Source organism: Schistocerca cancellata, chromosome 4 (genome assembly GCF_023864275.1).
Source record: "Schistocerca cancellata isolate TAMUIC-IGC-003103 chromosome 4, iqSchCanc2.1, whole genome shotgun sequence".
Lineage (NCBI taxonomy): Eukaryota > Metazoa > Arthropoda > Insecta > Orthoptera > Acrididae > Schistocerca > Schistocerca cancellata.
The window spans coordinates 641,655,723-641,671,033 of NC_064629.1; the positions used below are offsets into that span (position 1 = coordinate 641,655,723).

The following is a 15,311-nucleotide window of genomic DNA, read 5'->3' on the forward strand; positions in this document are numbered from 1 at the left end:
TGCAACAGGAAAAGAATGCAGTCAATGTAGAAAATATGCAAGGAACTTGTAAATTCAAAATTGCTTGGCAAATGTGTACACGACAGCATGAAAAACCACAAAGAAAGTTTCAACAGAGTACTGAAAACAGTCCTAGTTGCTTGTAAAGTTCTGAAAACAGTTGTGATTATTTCAGTAATATGTTAATACATAGTGTGATTAGCAAGATTAAAATAATAAATAATTTAGGCATCTAACATGAATAACATGATAATATCTTTGACTGTCTTGATTTTCTGCAAATGACCAAAGAAGAAGTATCTGTTGAAGCCACTATCAAGGAGTCCAGATGAAGGACGGGACTTTGGAAAAAGATTGCCAAGGACAGAAAATCAGCTTTTCAACCAGAATATGCAGGTGAAATGTACTTAAAGAGCAATATGGCATGAAAAAGTCACAATGTATTTTTTCCTAATTTTCTAGAAACAACATTTCAGTATGAAATGTACATATATTTTCGCAATGATTTCAGCTTTATTCATCAAATTTCTCTCAAAACGAAGTTTACGAGGGGTCTTTGTATTATGATTAATATTTACCGGCAATATGCGGATTTGGATAAATAACATATCATTACCGGTGTCACTTCTTAAAAAAATAAATAAAGAAAAGAAAATGGTTACGTAAAATAATTTCTTGTTGTTCATTCAGATATACTCCAAACTACCAGCTGCAACTCATAACTTATTTGTTTGGATGTTGAGAGAAGCCTGTCACAATTTGAGTGATACTGGACACGATGCCATGGCTAATGGCACCAAAAATAAAATTTGATTTCAAAATTCATCAAGTACACAATTTTTTCCAATAATTGAGTTATCACAGATAAATAAACACTTTTTTCATTATGCTTTTCCTACTGTCATTCAGTGTTGACATAAAATCACAATTTTGTAAGTGTTATACATCACGAGTAACGTCCTCTCAAAACATGGAGTGAAAATGCTTACTGTTCAAAGTCCAGTCCCCTTACATTATATTCAAATTAATGACTGGCTGAGATAATGTTCAACCACACATTTTGCCAGAATTAGAGTGACATCATTTAAACAATACTGATAAAATTTCATACTGTTAGCCAATAAAAGGTTAAACAACTACTATCTGAAAGTACAATACTGATACTGATTACACCTGTCAACTACTGACAGAATGGTAGCGACAGAGTTCTGCACATCAACTTTTGATAAATAGTGTCTGTGCACCTTCAGTGACTTAATCTCCATCAATTCATTAATTTTATTTCAGTGCATTTCACATAACCCTCATGACAGGGTAGATCACAATGTTCCTCCAACTTCGTTCACCCAGTAATGCTATTCTCATTTGTCCCTAGGGGAAAATTTCTGATAGTAGTGTTTGGAAATAATAGATGGACTTATCAGTGACAATGAAAGTTTGAGTCTGGTCTGGAGACATTCTCAGATAACTTTATGGTTAAGGCCTCTGCTGGGATTATGCAGAAAACCCAGGTTCAGATCTCAGTCTAGCACGGATCTTTGATTGCCACTACAAGTTCATTACATTCCAGGTTCAGCATAACTGGATGGTTTGTACTGGTATCATTTCGTATCATTGAATTTTCACTGATTTCAACACCAATGAGTCATTCATCTTATTTCAGCACATTTAATTGATATGCCTTATTTCTGTTTCTAATGTATGATCCTATAGATAAAAGGAAGAGACTAAAATTTGGACGATCTGTTAAACACATCAGAATTACAAGAAATGATATTAACCTCAATATCTACATAAAACATCGAAGAAGAAAAAAATCAGCATACAGGATGTCAATGTTAAAATGTGCATTATAAAATACACAGCTCTACCACTATTTTGATTGAAGATAATCATTTTTGGTCCAACATCACACCATCTTTGGGTATCAAAAGCAACCAGCTATGCATTCTCACAGTTGCAATACCAACTGCAACTTATGGACTGTTCAACTACTATTATTAACTGTCGATGCATAACCTTTATGTCCAGTCAGTATCAGAGATGGTTGTGTGTACCCTGCTTTGTCAGCTCAAAACATGATAACAAGGCGAACACAATTATCTTGATGTTGACTTGACTGGACATAAAGGATGTGCACGGACAATTAATAATAGTAATGGAGCAGTCTGTAAGTTACAATTGGTATTGCAGTTGTGATTAGGCATAGCTGAGTTGCTTTTGAGGACAGAAGACGGTCTGATGTTGGTGCAAAATCGATTGACTTCAGTAAAAAAATAAATAAATAAATAGTGGTACAGTTGTGTATTTTATAATGCAATTTTTTAACTTTCTTATGTAACAGCTGTCCAACACAGCCTATACAAAATATTTCCAAAGAATATAGGTACGTACTGATGAATGTATAATGGAGATGATAAAAGAAAACATAACTGGAAAATAGCAGTCTGACAGTATGCTTTTAGATGATAATTGTAGTGAAATGAAGAAAGCAACATGTAGCAGGTTTGCAGTAGACTATATTTCAGGTATTCTCTAAATTTACCTCGTCAATGATACGCTACAGTAAATCTGAGCTGCAACTAACTACAAAATGTTATATGTCTTCTGGTGGTCCTCTGTCTACTTCTTTCAATACACATGTACTTGTAACTTTGTCAACATACACATAGAAATCATATTATACAGTTCAGTACAAAATGAGCAAAATCTGAAGTGTTCAAAAAGCTAAATCAGTTGCCAAAAATGTTACAGACAAAATTTCATGGACATGCATTTCATACATAACAAAGGGATATAAAATGTTTTCTGTAAGCAAACAAATACAGCTACCAACAAGGCTGGTACAGTACGCCACCAGAATCATCTGGAAGGAATGGATTGCAATAGGAATAAGAAAATGATGATTGCATTAATATTTAAATGATGTTAAAAGCATTTAAAAGTTGGTGTTATGACCACTAACACTATTGAAAATTTTAGTATAAAAAATGAGAGAGAAGGAGATGGAGGAGTGAAAAAAGTTGGCTTTATCACAGAACACAGAAATGTTCTAATGCAATGTTACATTCAAAGGAATCAATTCTTGTACAAGGCATTACAGGAGTTTATCAAGAAATGCACTTTCCATGCAGATTTATGTCAGCCCTGGTGTTAACTACAGGTACTGCAACAGTTAGTAGTATACAGTAAAATAATTAATGAATTCTATGGAGAAACAGAAGTTAATAATTATTAAAACAGAACTTTGGAGTAGGGACACCAAACCAGTGTAGAGTTTCCAGCAGTCAACCAATCTATACATCAGTGGTTCCAACACCACTGCATTATGAAAAATGAGGTGCCTTTTCCTTTCTTTGAAAACTTCACTCCTTTTGTATGGCACAGGCCAGCCTTCAGTGAGTTACTGTCGCATTACAGTATGACCTGTCTCAAGATAGTTTATCTGCTAGCTCTCGGCTACCAATTGCCTTCCACTGTTGTCTTGTTAATCAAATTTTTGTAAATCTTATGACCATTGATTGTGGATATCTCATCATTTTTGTATACTTAGTTATCTCAGTAACAGAAGCAAATCATGTTTCTGAAGTATGTCAGATAAATCTCCAGCAAAAGAACTCCAAACAGATTCTGCTCACAGAGATGAATTATCATGTATTTTTTTCGAATGAAACTGTATCATGTGACACTCTATCCTCACAACTAAATATGTTTTGAGAGCAGCAAGATATTTCAGTTATGCTGTCACTGAATAAGTGATAAGCTCAAGGCGTAACATCAGCAAGGTCTAAATATAAAGAAAGTATGATCTAGAAGCCATGAAGGGGAATGGTGGAGGGTGCAGGGAATCACAGTCATTAAAAATTTCTTTATTCAACATAAGCACATGTGAAAACGTATTACGTAACACAAGTAAATTATATTCCATTCTGAAATATCAATAACCTCCTTCCCAGTATTCTCTTGATTTTATCTATACTAATGACATTTCTCACCCTTCATTTGATTCAACGGTCTTGATAAGGTAACTCTCATGCCGTGGAGGAGGAAGTGGATGACGCGACTGGTGGTCCAATGTGCCCTCACTGCAGTCATTCAAATTGACCGGCTCTTCCATGTGGAATGCTTGCTCTATTTCAGGTTTCTTCTCCCAAACTTCCTTGAAGAATGGTGTGTAAAAGGCAGCTGGAAGATGATATATGAAAGGAGCACCCTGCTTATACAATTTGTATTAAGAACTTGAACAGCTACAGGTAAACCACGAACTCTTTTTGTGAGACTGTGTAATGATTAGACATATAAAAATTAAGAGCTCAAATTATTCATAAAACACGATTCACTGAACATTTGGAATTTTCTTACATAAAAACTGTCCTATTAGTAACACGGGCAATTTGAATATGAAGTACAGAAATATAAAGATTCTATATTTGGTGCAGAAGCCACCTGAAAATTGAAAACTTTGTCCACATCAGGTTCCCAAAGTAAAATACGTGGGAACATTACAGAATTTAATAAATTCATAGTGCACCACTTGAGAACTGGAACACAGATTTTAACAATATGTGTGCGGAATAAGTGAAAATGCATACTGAGGCTGATACTACAACATGGTAAACAATATTACATAATGTGGGGATAAAAATAATCTAATACTAGCAATACATTAATGTTTTGCCATTACTTAACTACTTAGCTGATGAGATCTTTCAGTGCATAATTTCTACATCTCAATGGCACACAAAATTGTTATGACTGGTGTATTGTAGTTTAATATCAAAGAATGTTTTAAAAAATCTTAATTTTAAAATAAGGATGACACTTGATTTACACGAGTATAATAATAATAATGTGATTAAAAAATGAGATCATTAAACTACTCTGGGTTAAAACATGCACAACGAATTGTATATTAACAGAAGTTTTTTTTTAAAAAAATTTGGCAAAAGAACAGAATGTAACAGAGTTAGTAAAATTTACACAATACAAACAGACACATCACTCAAGTGCAATGATCAAATAGCCAATAAAAACACATATGAAGAGACAGATAATTCAAGCATTAGGTTTCAAATGTACGATTCTGTTGGGAAGGTGGAGGGGAATTCTTAGTAAAAGAGATCTGAAGATAATTTATTGCTAACTGGTCCTGAAATAGCTATGTAGCTGCTCTAGATTTATCAATAGCCTTCATTTCTTGCCATGTGCTCATGCATACAACAAAATATTCATACAATTCTTCAGTTTTTCATGACTATAGTTTCAGAAGTGAAATGTGGAGGATTATCTTCTGCTCTCATTTTAAATCAGAGCACTATTAGTTACTTTCAGATTTGCTGAATAATCATATCAGTTCAAAGTGGTAAGTCTGCATTTCATTTTGCTGATCAAGACTTTCTACTGCCTTGCTTTCCATGACAGGATTATCATTTAGAATTTAAAAGTGTGATGTCTGCAGAAACATATTACAATAAATTATTCAAGAATGTATATTAAAAACACATAGACAAACAACAGACTATTTTTTTATGTAGAAGATAAAAATTCTGTAGGATAAATAACAATGACTAAATACTGAGGCCAATTTCTTGTCTGGTACATAGTAATTGAAAATACAGAGTAATGACTCAGCAAACAACTCAAGAAATTACCAATAATCTCGGCAAAACATTCACTTGTACAAAATATTAAGATCAAACAAATAAAAGGGAAATTATGTGTGTTTGTGAAGTATAATGTCATTTACATAATGTGCTGTACCAACCAGATTCACACTTATTAAAACCTCAGTTAGTAAAATTCTAAATTACAGGGAGAGGAAAAAACCGTAAGTACCTAGCTATTACCTTGTACAGTATATAAAACTGCGCATATGTTTGAACAGATGAATGACTGGATGCTATTTTTTATTCAGCTCTGTTCCCAATACAACTGTACTATTGATTTGTATCAAATGAGGGAACAAAAATTCTTTTCTTTCTACATGGTAATATTTTCCCTTTGGAGAATAGTCACACAATGGATTACGAGAACTATCTAAAGCAACATTAAGAAGCTGAAGCAAGACTGAAAATAAGTAGTAACATCAGGCTATGACTCAATGTTGGGAAGAAAGCTCATCATCAAACATCTCTAACTAAAATCTTTTTTAGGCTTGAATAGCAATAATTACACAACCAACATTAAGTTTCTAAACACTGACCATGTGCTTAAATTGCTGTGACAACCGCACACACAATGATGAACAGAAATAGTAAGCACAAATAAATCAATCACCAAAATTTTGTTTATCAACTAATTCCTTACAGAAGTTGTCTCGTGGTGGCTGAGTGGTTACATGCCAGACTGTAGTAACAAAGGACATGGGTTCAATTCCAAGTCGGTCCTAAGATTTTTTTTTTTTCCTACTTATTACTTTTTTTGCATCTGGAAATGTTTCTTAAAGTGCAAAATGCATTGTGGTTTTGAGTCAAAGTTAAACTGGATGAATAAGTCTGCTCAAAGTTAAGGATACACCACCTCAAACAGAACTATGCTCAATAAATCACTATGGTAGTTTAGAACCTTAAGGTTGATGTCAGCTCTACCAAAGCACACAATTCGAAAGTCTACCTCTACCACTCTCTGCATCAATAGTTTCTTTAGTGTCCTTAAACCGGCAGACTACTCAAATTTTCGTCCGCACAGAAAGTTGTCTACATTCATTGCCAACAATCTGTAATTTGTAAGTTTTCATCATGCTCAGCAAATTTCTGAAACCCAGAACACAGTTTGTATTGGCAGTTAAATTGATTGAACTACCAGCTGCCAAATGATTTATTCTTTACGGTATGGGTTATAAAAATTATTATGACAACACTATATTCTGAAATCACACAACTGTTTCCCTAGGGTTCTGGAGCCACTGTGCTGAGCAGCATGCTGTGTTCCATCACTGAAAATTATATTGTTAATCACTCAAAATTATTTTGTTTCTTTTTGTTTACTTTACAAATATATCTGATTATTTTAATGTTTTTGGGCTGTGGAAAAGTTTCTCACAGTGTATCTGTGTGTCCTCGGAGTCTTTCACGACGGCATACATCCAAGAATGGTGGCTTCTTGTGCTTCTCCATCTTGAGAGTAAATTTAATGTTGGGATGGACACCATTCGTGTGATCGACTAACTGCTGTAGTGTATCTTCACCATGAGGCCATATCAGGAAGGTGTCATCAACGTATCGTAGAAAGCAAGATGGCCATAATGTCGCAGTTTGCAGAGCCTGCTCCTCGAAGTGCTCCATGAAGAAATTTGCGACTGCTGGAGACACTGGTGATCCCATGACTGTGCTGTCCGTCATCTCATAATATTCATCGCAACATTAAATTTACTGTCCAGATGGAGAAGCATGGCAAGCTACTATTCTTGGATGGTTTGGTTGAGCGGAAGGCAGGAAGCCACCTTGGTCATTCAGTGAACTGGAAACCAACGCACACTGATCGGTACTTGAATGCCAATAGTTTCCACCACCCTGTACACAAGAAACTGGTCCTGAACACGTTGGTACATAGAGCCAAGATTATCTCTGATGAATGACCCACCTACAATCTGAATTGCTGAACTTAAAATGTGTTTTTGTGGAAAATGGATACAGCAAAAGAGACATCGCAAATGCTTTCAATGGCCGCCGATGAAAGACACCTGATGAATCAGTAGAAGAGGCCATACATACTGCATTCCTGCCATACTGAGGAGCAACTACCAGTAAGTTAGGACGTCTGCTGCAGAAACATGGGCTAAGACCAGTGTTCTGGCCCACCCCCAAGATACGAAATATGTTGTGCCCTGTTAAAGACGACATTGCTCTTCGAGTGTCCGGCGTGTATGGTGTACCCCGTGAATGTGGCAGCATGTATATCAGACAAACAATTCACATGGTTGCGGAGCGTTGTACTGAGCACAAGAGCCATATAAAACAAAGGGAGCTTGACACGTCAGCCAGAGCACAGCAATGCCTATAAAACGGACACAAAATATAGTTCAACAATACAAAAGTGTTGGCTCATGCAGCTACATATTGGGGCTCTGTTATAAAGGAAGCAGCGGAGATTCATTTAAACAACATTTTCAACAAAGACCAGGGGTACACACTCAGCAGGGTATGAGGGTGGGCGTTGGACATCAAAAGAAAGCAAAGACAGATGCGTGGCGCAGGAGCGGCAGTTTCAAACGTGGCTCCTGCCCCTGGCACACCTATATCACTGGTGCTGCCACAGGCAATAGCCCCACTTTCTGCCCGGGTTGACTTACGCGCGGTTGCCACATTGGGTCTATCTGATTGGCTGCTGACGATGTCATCATGCCTATATAAGCTAGAAACCGTAGCAGCCCCAGCAGTCAGTGAATTCCTGACGACAAGGGTGGAGATGGTCATCGAAAGCTCAAGGATTTTATTCAAATTGACGTGGCTTGAAAACTGAGAACGTTTTATTCACTGTGTATCTATGATTAATATATGCAGTTGAAGTGCGATAACCATGTCAACAGCTGATTTAGTGGTGTTACCAAGAGCATGTAATGGTAATTCAAATCAACACCAGGCCTCATTTAGTTGTTATAAATTTAGTGTTACAGAACACAGCGAGTGTGTGAACTGGGTTCCTTTTCTGAACTAAGATCAAAACTGATCTCCAGTCAGTGACGATTATGTAATCAGCCCTAAATATGACAAAGAAAACACCAAAAGTCTACATGGCAGTGTCAATACACAAGGTTAATTCCTAATTATCCTCTGCAAAAAACAACAATAGAGAGGAAACTGAAGATTGTAGCTAAATATGAAATCGGTATACATTCACTTCTAAATCATAGATGATGAAAAAGGGACATTACAAGACAGTTTTACTTGCTTGGCCCTGAGCAATCAGCAACACATACTAGGCACATATGAAATGTCAGAATTCATCTGTCCAACTAAAACTGTCTACAGTGATCAGTTGTCGCAGTAGCATGCACAAATTCACTGTCTGGGAGAAGACATATGTCCTGGTATTTTCACTTTCTCTTTGTGTGCCAGTGCTGCAAAAATAAACAGTATAATCAAAGGGGAACCTTAAGCAGTGACTTAATTTCCCAATTCAAATGGTACAATGTGTCTGCAGGTAACTGAGTGTACCATCAAACACCTGTAACTGCACAATACCATTTACGAACAATAATGTGGAAAGCAGAGATCTGGAACTCCAAATTCAAACAATTTTCCTAAACTCTTCCGCCTGCAGAAAACTTCAGACTATGTTGAACATAAGAACGATTTTTTTTAAGATGATACCCCCTACATCCCTACCCACTTTCAGACCTCTTCTTATATTTCAGGAAACAAAACACCTTCCCTTTTGGCATCTAGAAAACAGTGAATCATTGAAAACTTCAGTTTTAGAGAAACTGAGACAATATGTGGAAGAATTTTATGCTGAGGTTATAAAAAAAAAAATAGAAAAGTCCTTCCATGATGCCAATTGTAGCTGGAGAATAATAGCGGTTTTGTAGTAGATGAGCAGAAAATATTAGAATGGTACTCAAAATGATTTTATCTGCATCTTTTGTGACTCTTCAGTTAATCAGTTTTTATTTTTGTGATGCACTGTTTAAGTAAGATTGTATAGTATAATGTGAAGCAAGGGTAGGGAGGAGAGAGTGGGGCAGCTGTGGAGGGCGGGTGGAAAGTAGGGGGAAGGGCTGTAGAAGATGACTATTTATAGCATGTCTTTGAGCCACACCACATTCGCAAACTTTACTTTACAAAAGTTACCATACATACAATCATTACAAAGAATAATTAATTATGACTGACTTGTTCAATAAAACATCACCATTTGTTATTTGACAGAGACAAAATGTTATTTTGTCACAATAATTGGAAAAATTAGTCAGTCCGCACTTACAGCTCATGGCAGCTATATATAAGCTGGCTGCAACTGAGACACTAACTCTGCAGCACTGTATGCTGTAAAATGAGGAAACAAACCTCTACCAGTATTTGCCAAGCAGAGCAGGCTAATACGATAATACAATGAATATAGTAAGCTAATGCAATGAGCTTCAGACAAAGAGCTTACAAAGCTTGTTTTCACAAACAATATTACCTTTTAACTAAATCTCTAGTGGTAGTGGACTGGTCTACAATGTAAAAACCTAGTGACACTCTTCACACTGCAATGAAGCAGCACAGATACAGCACAATAGATCTTTTTTTTTAGAAAAACATATCTTTGTGGTTCCATGCCCCCATAGGTTAATTATTTTTATTCTGTTGCTTATACCTTTTACTTTTTCATTGTTTTACTGAGGTGACATGTACAGCAAGCACTTGCTTTCTCAAGAGGAAATAGAAACAGGGAAGAAATCCACATGGACAATGTCTAGCATGTGATTGTTTCTTCATTTTCTTACACCTTCACATTTATGGTGCTCTGCAGGATTGTGACTGAAGCTTGTGGTTGCCATGAGTTAAGTTTCCTGTGTTTTCTACTAATCTCATGAAGCAGTTGGTAGAACAGTTCTTAAAATAATGTTAAACTACCTTTTGTTAAATATGTCCATTTCATAAAGAATGCACAAGTGAGCAATTACTCACAAAAAGAAAAAATCAAAGCAAGAGAAATATAAGAAACACAAGAAAATAGACATATAAAAATTAAGGTGCTAATGGTCACAGCAACCAAAACAAAATAATTACAGAGAAAGTTTCCCACTTTGATTTCTGATAATTCTTAAAAAATTACACTTTGTATACATATACAGGGTGACAATTATTGAACTATTTGAAAACAAAACTTAAATTACTTACAAACCACAGTGCGCACACACTTTATTCAACATGTAAATGTCACTACAGATATTCGGATTTAGGTTATGACCTGCCCAATATGCCTGCCATCATTGGTGATCATGTGGCACAGATGGATAGCGAAATTCTGCGCGACCCGCTGAAGTGTCAGAATATCAATGCTGATGTTGGCCACCTGAATGGCTGTTTTTGGCTCAGCAATTGTTTTGGGATTATTGCTGTACACCTTTTCCTTTAATATAGCCCAACAAAAAGGAGTCACATGTGTTCTGATCTGGAGAATATGGCGACCAATTGAGGCCCATGCCAGTGGCATCTGGGTACCCCAGAGCCAGAATGCAGTCCCCAAAGTACTCCTGCAGTACATCAAACACTCTCCTGCTTTGATGGGGCTGAGCTCCGTTTTGCATGAACCATATCTTGTCGAAATCAGGGTCACTTCGGATAATGGGGATGAAATCATCTTCCAAAACCTTCACATACCGTTCGGCAGTCACTGTGCCATCAAGGAATATCACACTGATTATTCCATGTCTGGACATTGCACACCACACAGTTACCCGCTGAGGGTGAAGAGACTTCTCGATTGCGAAATGCGGATTCTCAGTCCCCCAAAGGTGCCAATATTCCTTATTAATGAACCCATCCAAATGAAAGTGGGTTTACTCCCTAAAGCAAATTGCACAGTTCATACTAATTCCCATCATGCCCCACAGCCAACCATGCAGTTTCAATGCCCTAACACAAACCATTCAGAAGTTAAATGTGATTTGAGACTTTCTCGGCGTATTCCATTCGTGAAATCTTCTCGGGTGATCAGCCGAGTAAAGGCGTCGTCTTCTCGCAACGTTTCGAAGGGTTTCGTACCCATCATCTTCAAGCAAAGTGTCGAGATGCTGTGTTGCGCGGTCCTATAAAGGCTCCTGGACCAGTGACTTATTCCGGGCGCCGACCAATCAGGTACCTGTGGAATCGGCCGCCGCGCCAGTGGTGGGGGGTTCACGGCGCGGACCGGGCGTCGAGTCCCTGCCGGTTCCTACTACGTCTATGACCGCTACTGTCTTCGTGCCGGAGCGTTCTCTTCTAATTTTAGTATTGCGGGATTCCAAGCTGTACTAAGTTGGAAACCAGTGTCTCGATTGATCAGGTTGCTGTTCAACCGAATTTCTACAGCGGTCATAGACGTAGTAGGAACCGGCAGGGACTCGACGCCCGGTCCGCGCCGCGAACCCCCCACCACTGGCGCGGCGGCCGATTCCGCAAGTACCTGATTGGTCGGCGCCCGGAATCAGTCACTGGTCCAGGAGCCTTTATAGGACCGCGCAACACAGCATCTCGACACTTCGCTTGAAGATGATGGGTACGAAACCCTTCGAAACGTTGCGAGAAGACGACGCCTTTACTCGGCTGATCACCCGAGAAGATTTCACGGACATTCAGAAGTTATGTTGATTTTATTTCACACAGTTCAATAATTGTGAAAATTACAACATCTCACAATAATAGCCCTAATGGATCCCAACTCTGAAGATATGTAAACAGGGTATCAGTGGTAAGTGGCTAAGATTACACAGAAGTGGCACATATAGTCCGAATAATGCCATCACTTGTATTATCCAAGGAGTCTGTGTCTAGCCAAGCTCAGGCAGTGAAGATCCATCAAAAAAATAGAAAGCATAAAGGAAGTGCTAGAATGCATCACTGACATTAACTTGGGCAATATCAGCATCTGCTAGGGTTCAAATAGGATGGAACAATTGGTCTCTGGCAATGGGTTGGTCATACATAACATTTTGCACCCCCACAAGGCATGCTGCAATGATAGTGATGGATGTGTGGAACCAGTGAATAGAAAAGTGGTCATATGCAGTGACAACAGGGTAATGGAAAATGCAAAGTTACCAGAGTATGTAATGGCCACTATATTATTTATACAGCTGTATTGGATGATGAAACTACATCTTGAGTGTTGGTTTAACACTGTGGCAGTGCAATAAGTTTGGACCTGTCTGCATTGATATACTGGCTCTGTCTTATGCAGGCTACACTAATTGAACACTTCATCTTTCAGTGATTGCAAGCTGGCACCTTAAATTGCTAAGTAGCACAGGGGACAGTCTTAATACTGTTAGGTTTGTAACACTGTTGGATGTAAGAAGCTGTTTCCACTTTTAAGTATTGAAGACACTCTCAATGGCAACTGATACATCAGGAAGGTTTTACTGTCTGGAGTACTGTCCCTCTCTTATAATCCAGTCAATGAAGCAAAATTAGGGGGGAAAACTGAGTAGTTACAAATTTTTGTACAGTTGTAGCAGGAAGTACCATGAACAAAATACTAAAAATCCTGAACTGGGGGTGAGCATTGGGGTGGGGCATTTAAAGGTCACTTTTTTACGTTTTTCTTTCATAACTTGAAAACTGTGACTTCTAGCAAAAATGTGCACCTTCACATTATTGCGGCGTGAAGACTGTTCCTTAAAATTTCGGGCATGTAGCGGCATAAATTCAGCTGCTTCTTCTTCTTCTTCTTTTAATATCTCAGCTAAATACCTTCCAGCCATCTTCAGTGTGAGCCAAGGTGACTAACAGTCCAGCACTTGCTCAATCCTTTTACACTCAAGGACCGACCCAATGTGTATGCTGCCAAAGATACACAAGGCGCCAGAGACGTTGATAGGCTGCATATGCATGGAAATTAAATCTATGGCTACAAAGTCGTTCCACATGGTGATATTGATGTGTAATTGGGTAATTCCATGTGAAGTGTCCTAGGGCTACGAGCTCGATCATCTTCAATTTTGATGAAATTTGTACAGCATGTACCTGAGGGCCCTACATGAACTTATGCAAAGTTTCAGGTTCACCTGTAATTTGGTTGAGGTGCTAGAACCATTTTCGTGAAGACCACTTTTACAGAGACTGAAAAGTCGCGAAGAAATCGCTAAGTTTGTCATTCCACTGTTCCTAACATAAAAGAGCTAGACTCTTGCTTCTGGGTATAGTGGTACAACTTTGTGTGCTTTACACACAAATGTTGCAAGTAGAGTTCAGAAAGCAATGCATTTAGCATAATCTTAGTTCAAAGTGGGCAACAAATCATGTTGTGAGAAATTTACACCATAGTTTAACGAGGCATAAGTGGTGGAGAAAGTGCGCTACGGACCTGGTATTTTGCCAAACTACTGTCTGTCTGGGTGTTTAGTATATCACAAATTTTGGCCTGGCTTGTGTGTTAAATTACTGTGCTACCATCCTGTAAATTTGCTAAAAAACATGAATGTATCAAAATATACCCGTGTTCAAAGTCATATATCTCAAAATGGACACCTACCACATTACATTCATTAACACCATTCAACAGAGCACATCTCATTCTACTAGAAAAACTTATTTTCATTTTGGTGTCCCTTTGGGTAAGGTGCAAAAATGTCACCTAAAACTTGGTATTTTGTTGATTATGTCTTCATTGTTTAAATATTCATTTTGCTGTTTATTCCGTGATTTTAAACCTGTTTGTGACAGGTTCATTGCTAAATTTAACCATTTAACTGTACTAGAGACTGCTACATAATTTTTGGGAAGCTGAATGCTTATTAATTTTATTTCATTTCTTTATTTAGGACTTGAGAATTTCCTTTTAGTGTCTGAAACATATCAAGTTGTTGCTAAACTGGAAGAACAAGATCAATTTAATGTATGCAGTTTTGGAAATACTGATTCCCCATGCCATTTAATGACATACAGTGCCTTAAAAGGACCGAAAGCTGTAAAGCAACATTCCTTAGAAGAACAAAAATTACTTACTAGATGGTGTGGTTTACACTCTACTGAAAATACTTAACTGTGCTTCCATCATGAAGCTATACTACTAAAAAGATTTGAATTTTTGCAAAGATCATGCTGCAACCCATTTGGCAAGAAAAACCACACTGCACGAAAAAGCTAGCGCTCAATCAACATAGAAACAGATGACCTACTAAAAAGGATAACCATGTCCGATATTAAACCAGGCCAAAAAATGTGCCCTTCCTGTAGAAAGGAATTTGATACACTGAAATATTCACAAATTGATGTTACATATCAGTCAGATGAAGATAATGAGAGTAATGTTGGTCACAATTTGAATACAAGCTTAACATCTGTTGGAATATCACTATTAAAATTTCAACACATTGGTGCAAGGGATACAAAAGGATATACAAAGCGCAAAATACATAAAGTTGAAGGTGCAGTTATTAAGAAAATTGAAGAAGTGTGAGGACTTGATCCCAGTGAATTGGAGCAACCATTCACAAGCAATCAATGCTTGACTTGTTCAGATTACATTGAACTGATCCAAGAATTGAAAGAAAAATTACATATATCAAATAATAACGAGAAAATTCCAATTTTGACCTTAGTTCCCCAAAGCTGGTCTATCAAAAAGACTATGGAAGAATTTTGTGTTTCAGAAAGAATGGTAAGGAAGGCTAGAAAGTT

General features: G+C 37.5%; 1 protein-coding gene across 5 annotated transcripts in view; it reads right to left on the reverse strand.

Annotated features, from left to right (window-relative positions):
- LOC126183263 (rho GTPase-activating protein 190) overlaps positions 1-15,311 on the reverse strand; it is a 308,492-nt gene that overhangs the window by 162,838 nt on the left and 130,343 nt on the right. For all 5 annotated transcript variants that reach the window (XM_049925082.1, XM_049925086.1, XM_049925085.1 and 2 more), the window contains exon 16: positions 3,996-4,185. In XM_049925082.1, coding sequence (XP_049781039.1) covers positions 3,996-4,185 — 190 coding nt within the window. The remainder of the gene's footprint in view (positions 1-3,995; positions 4,186-15,311) is intronic.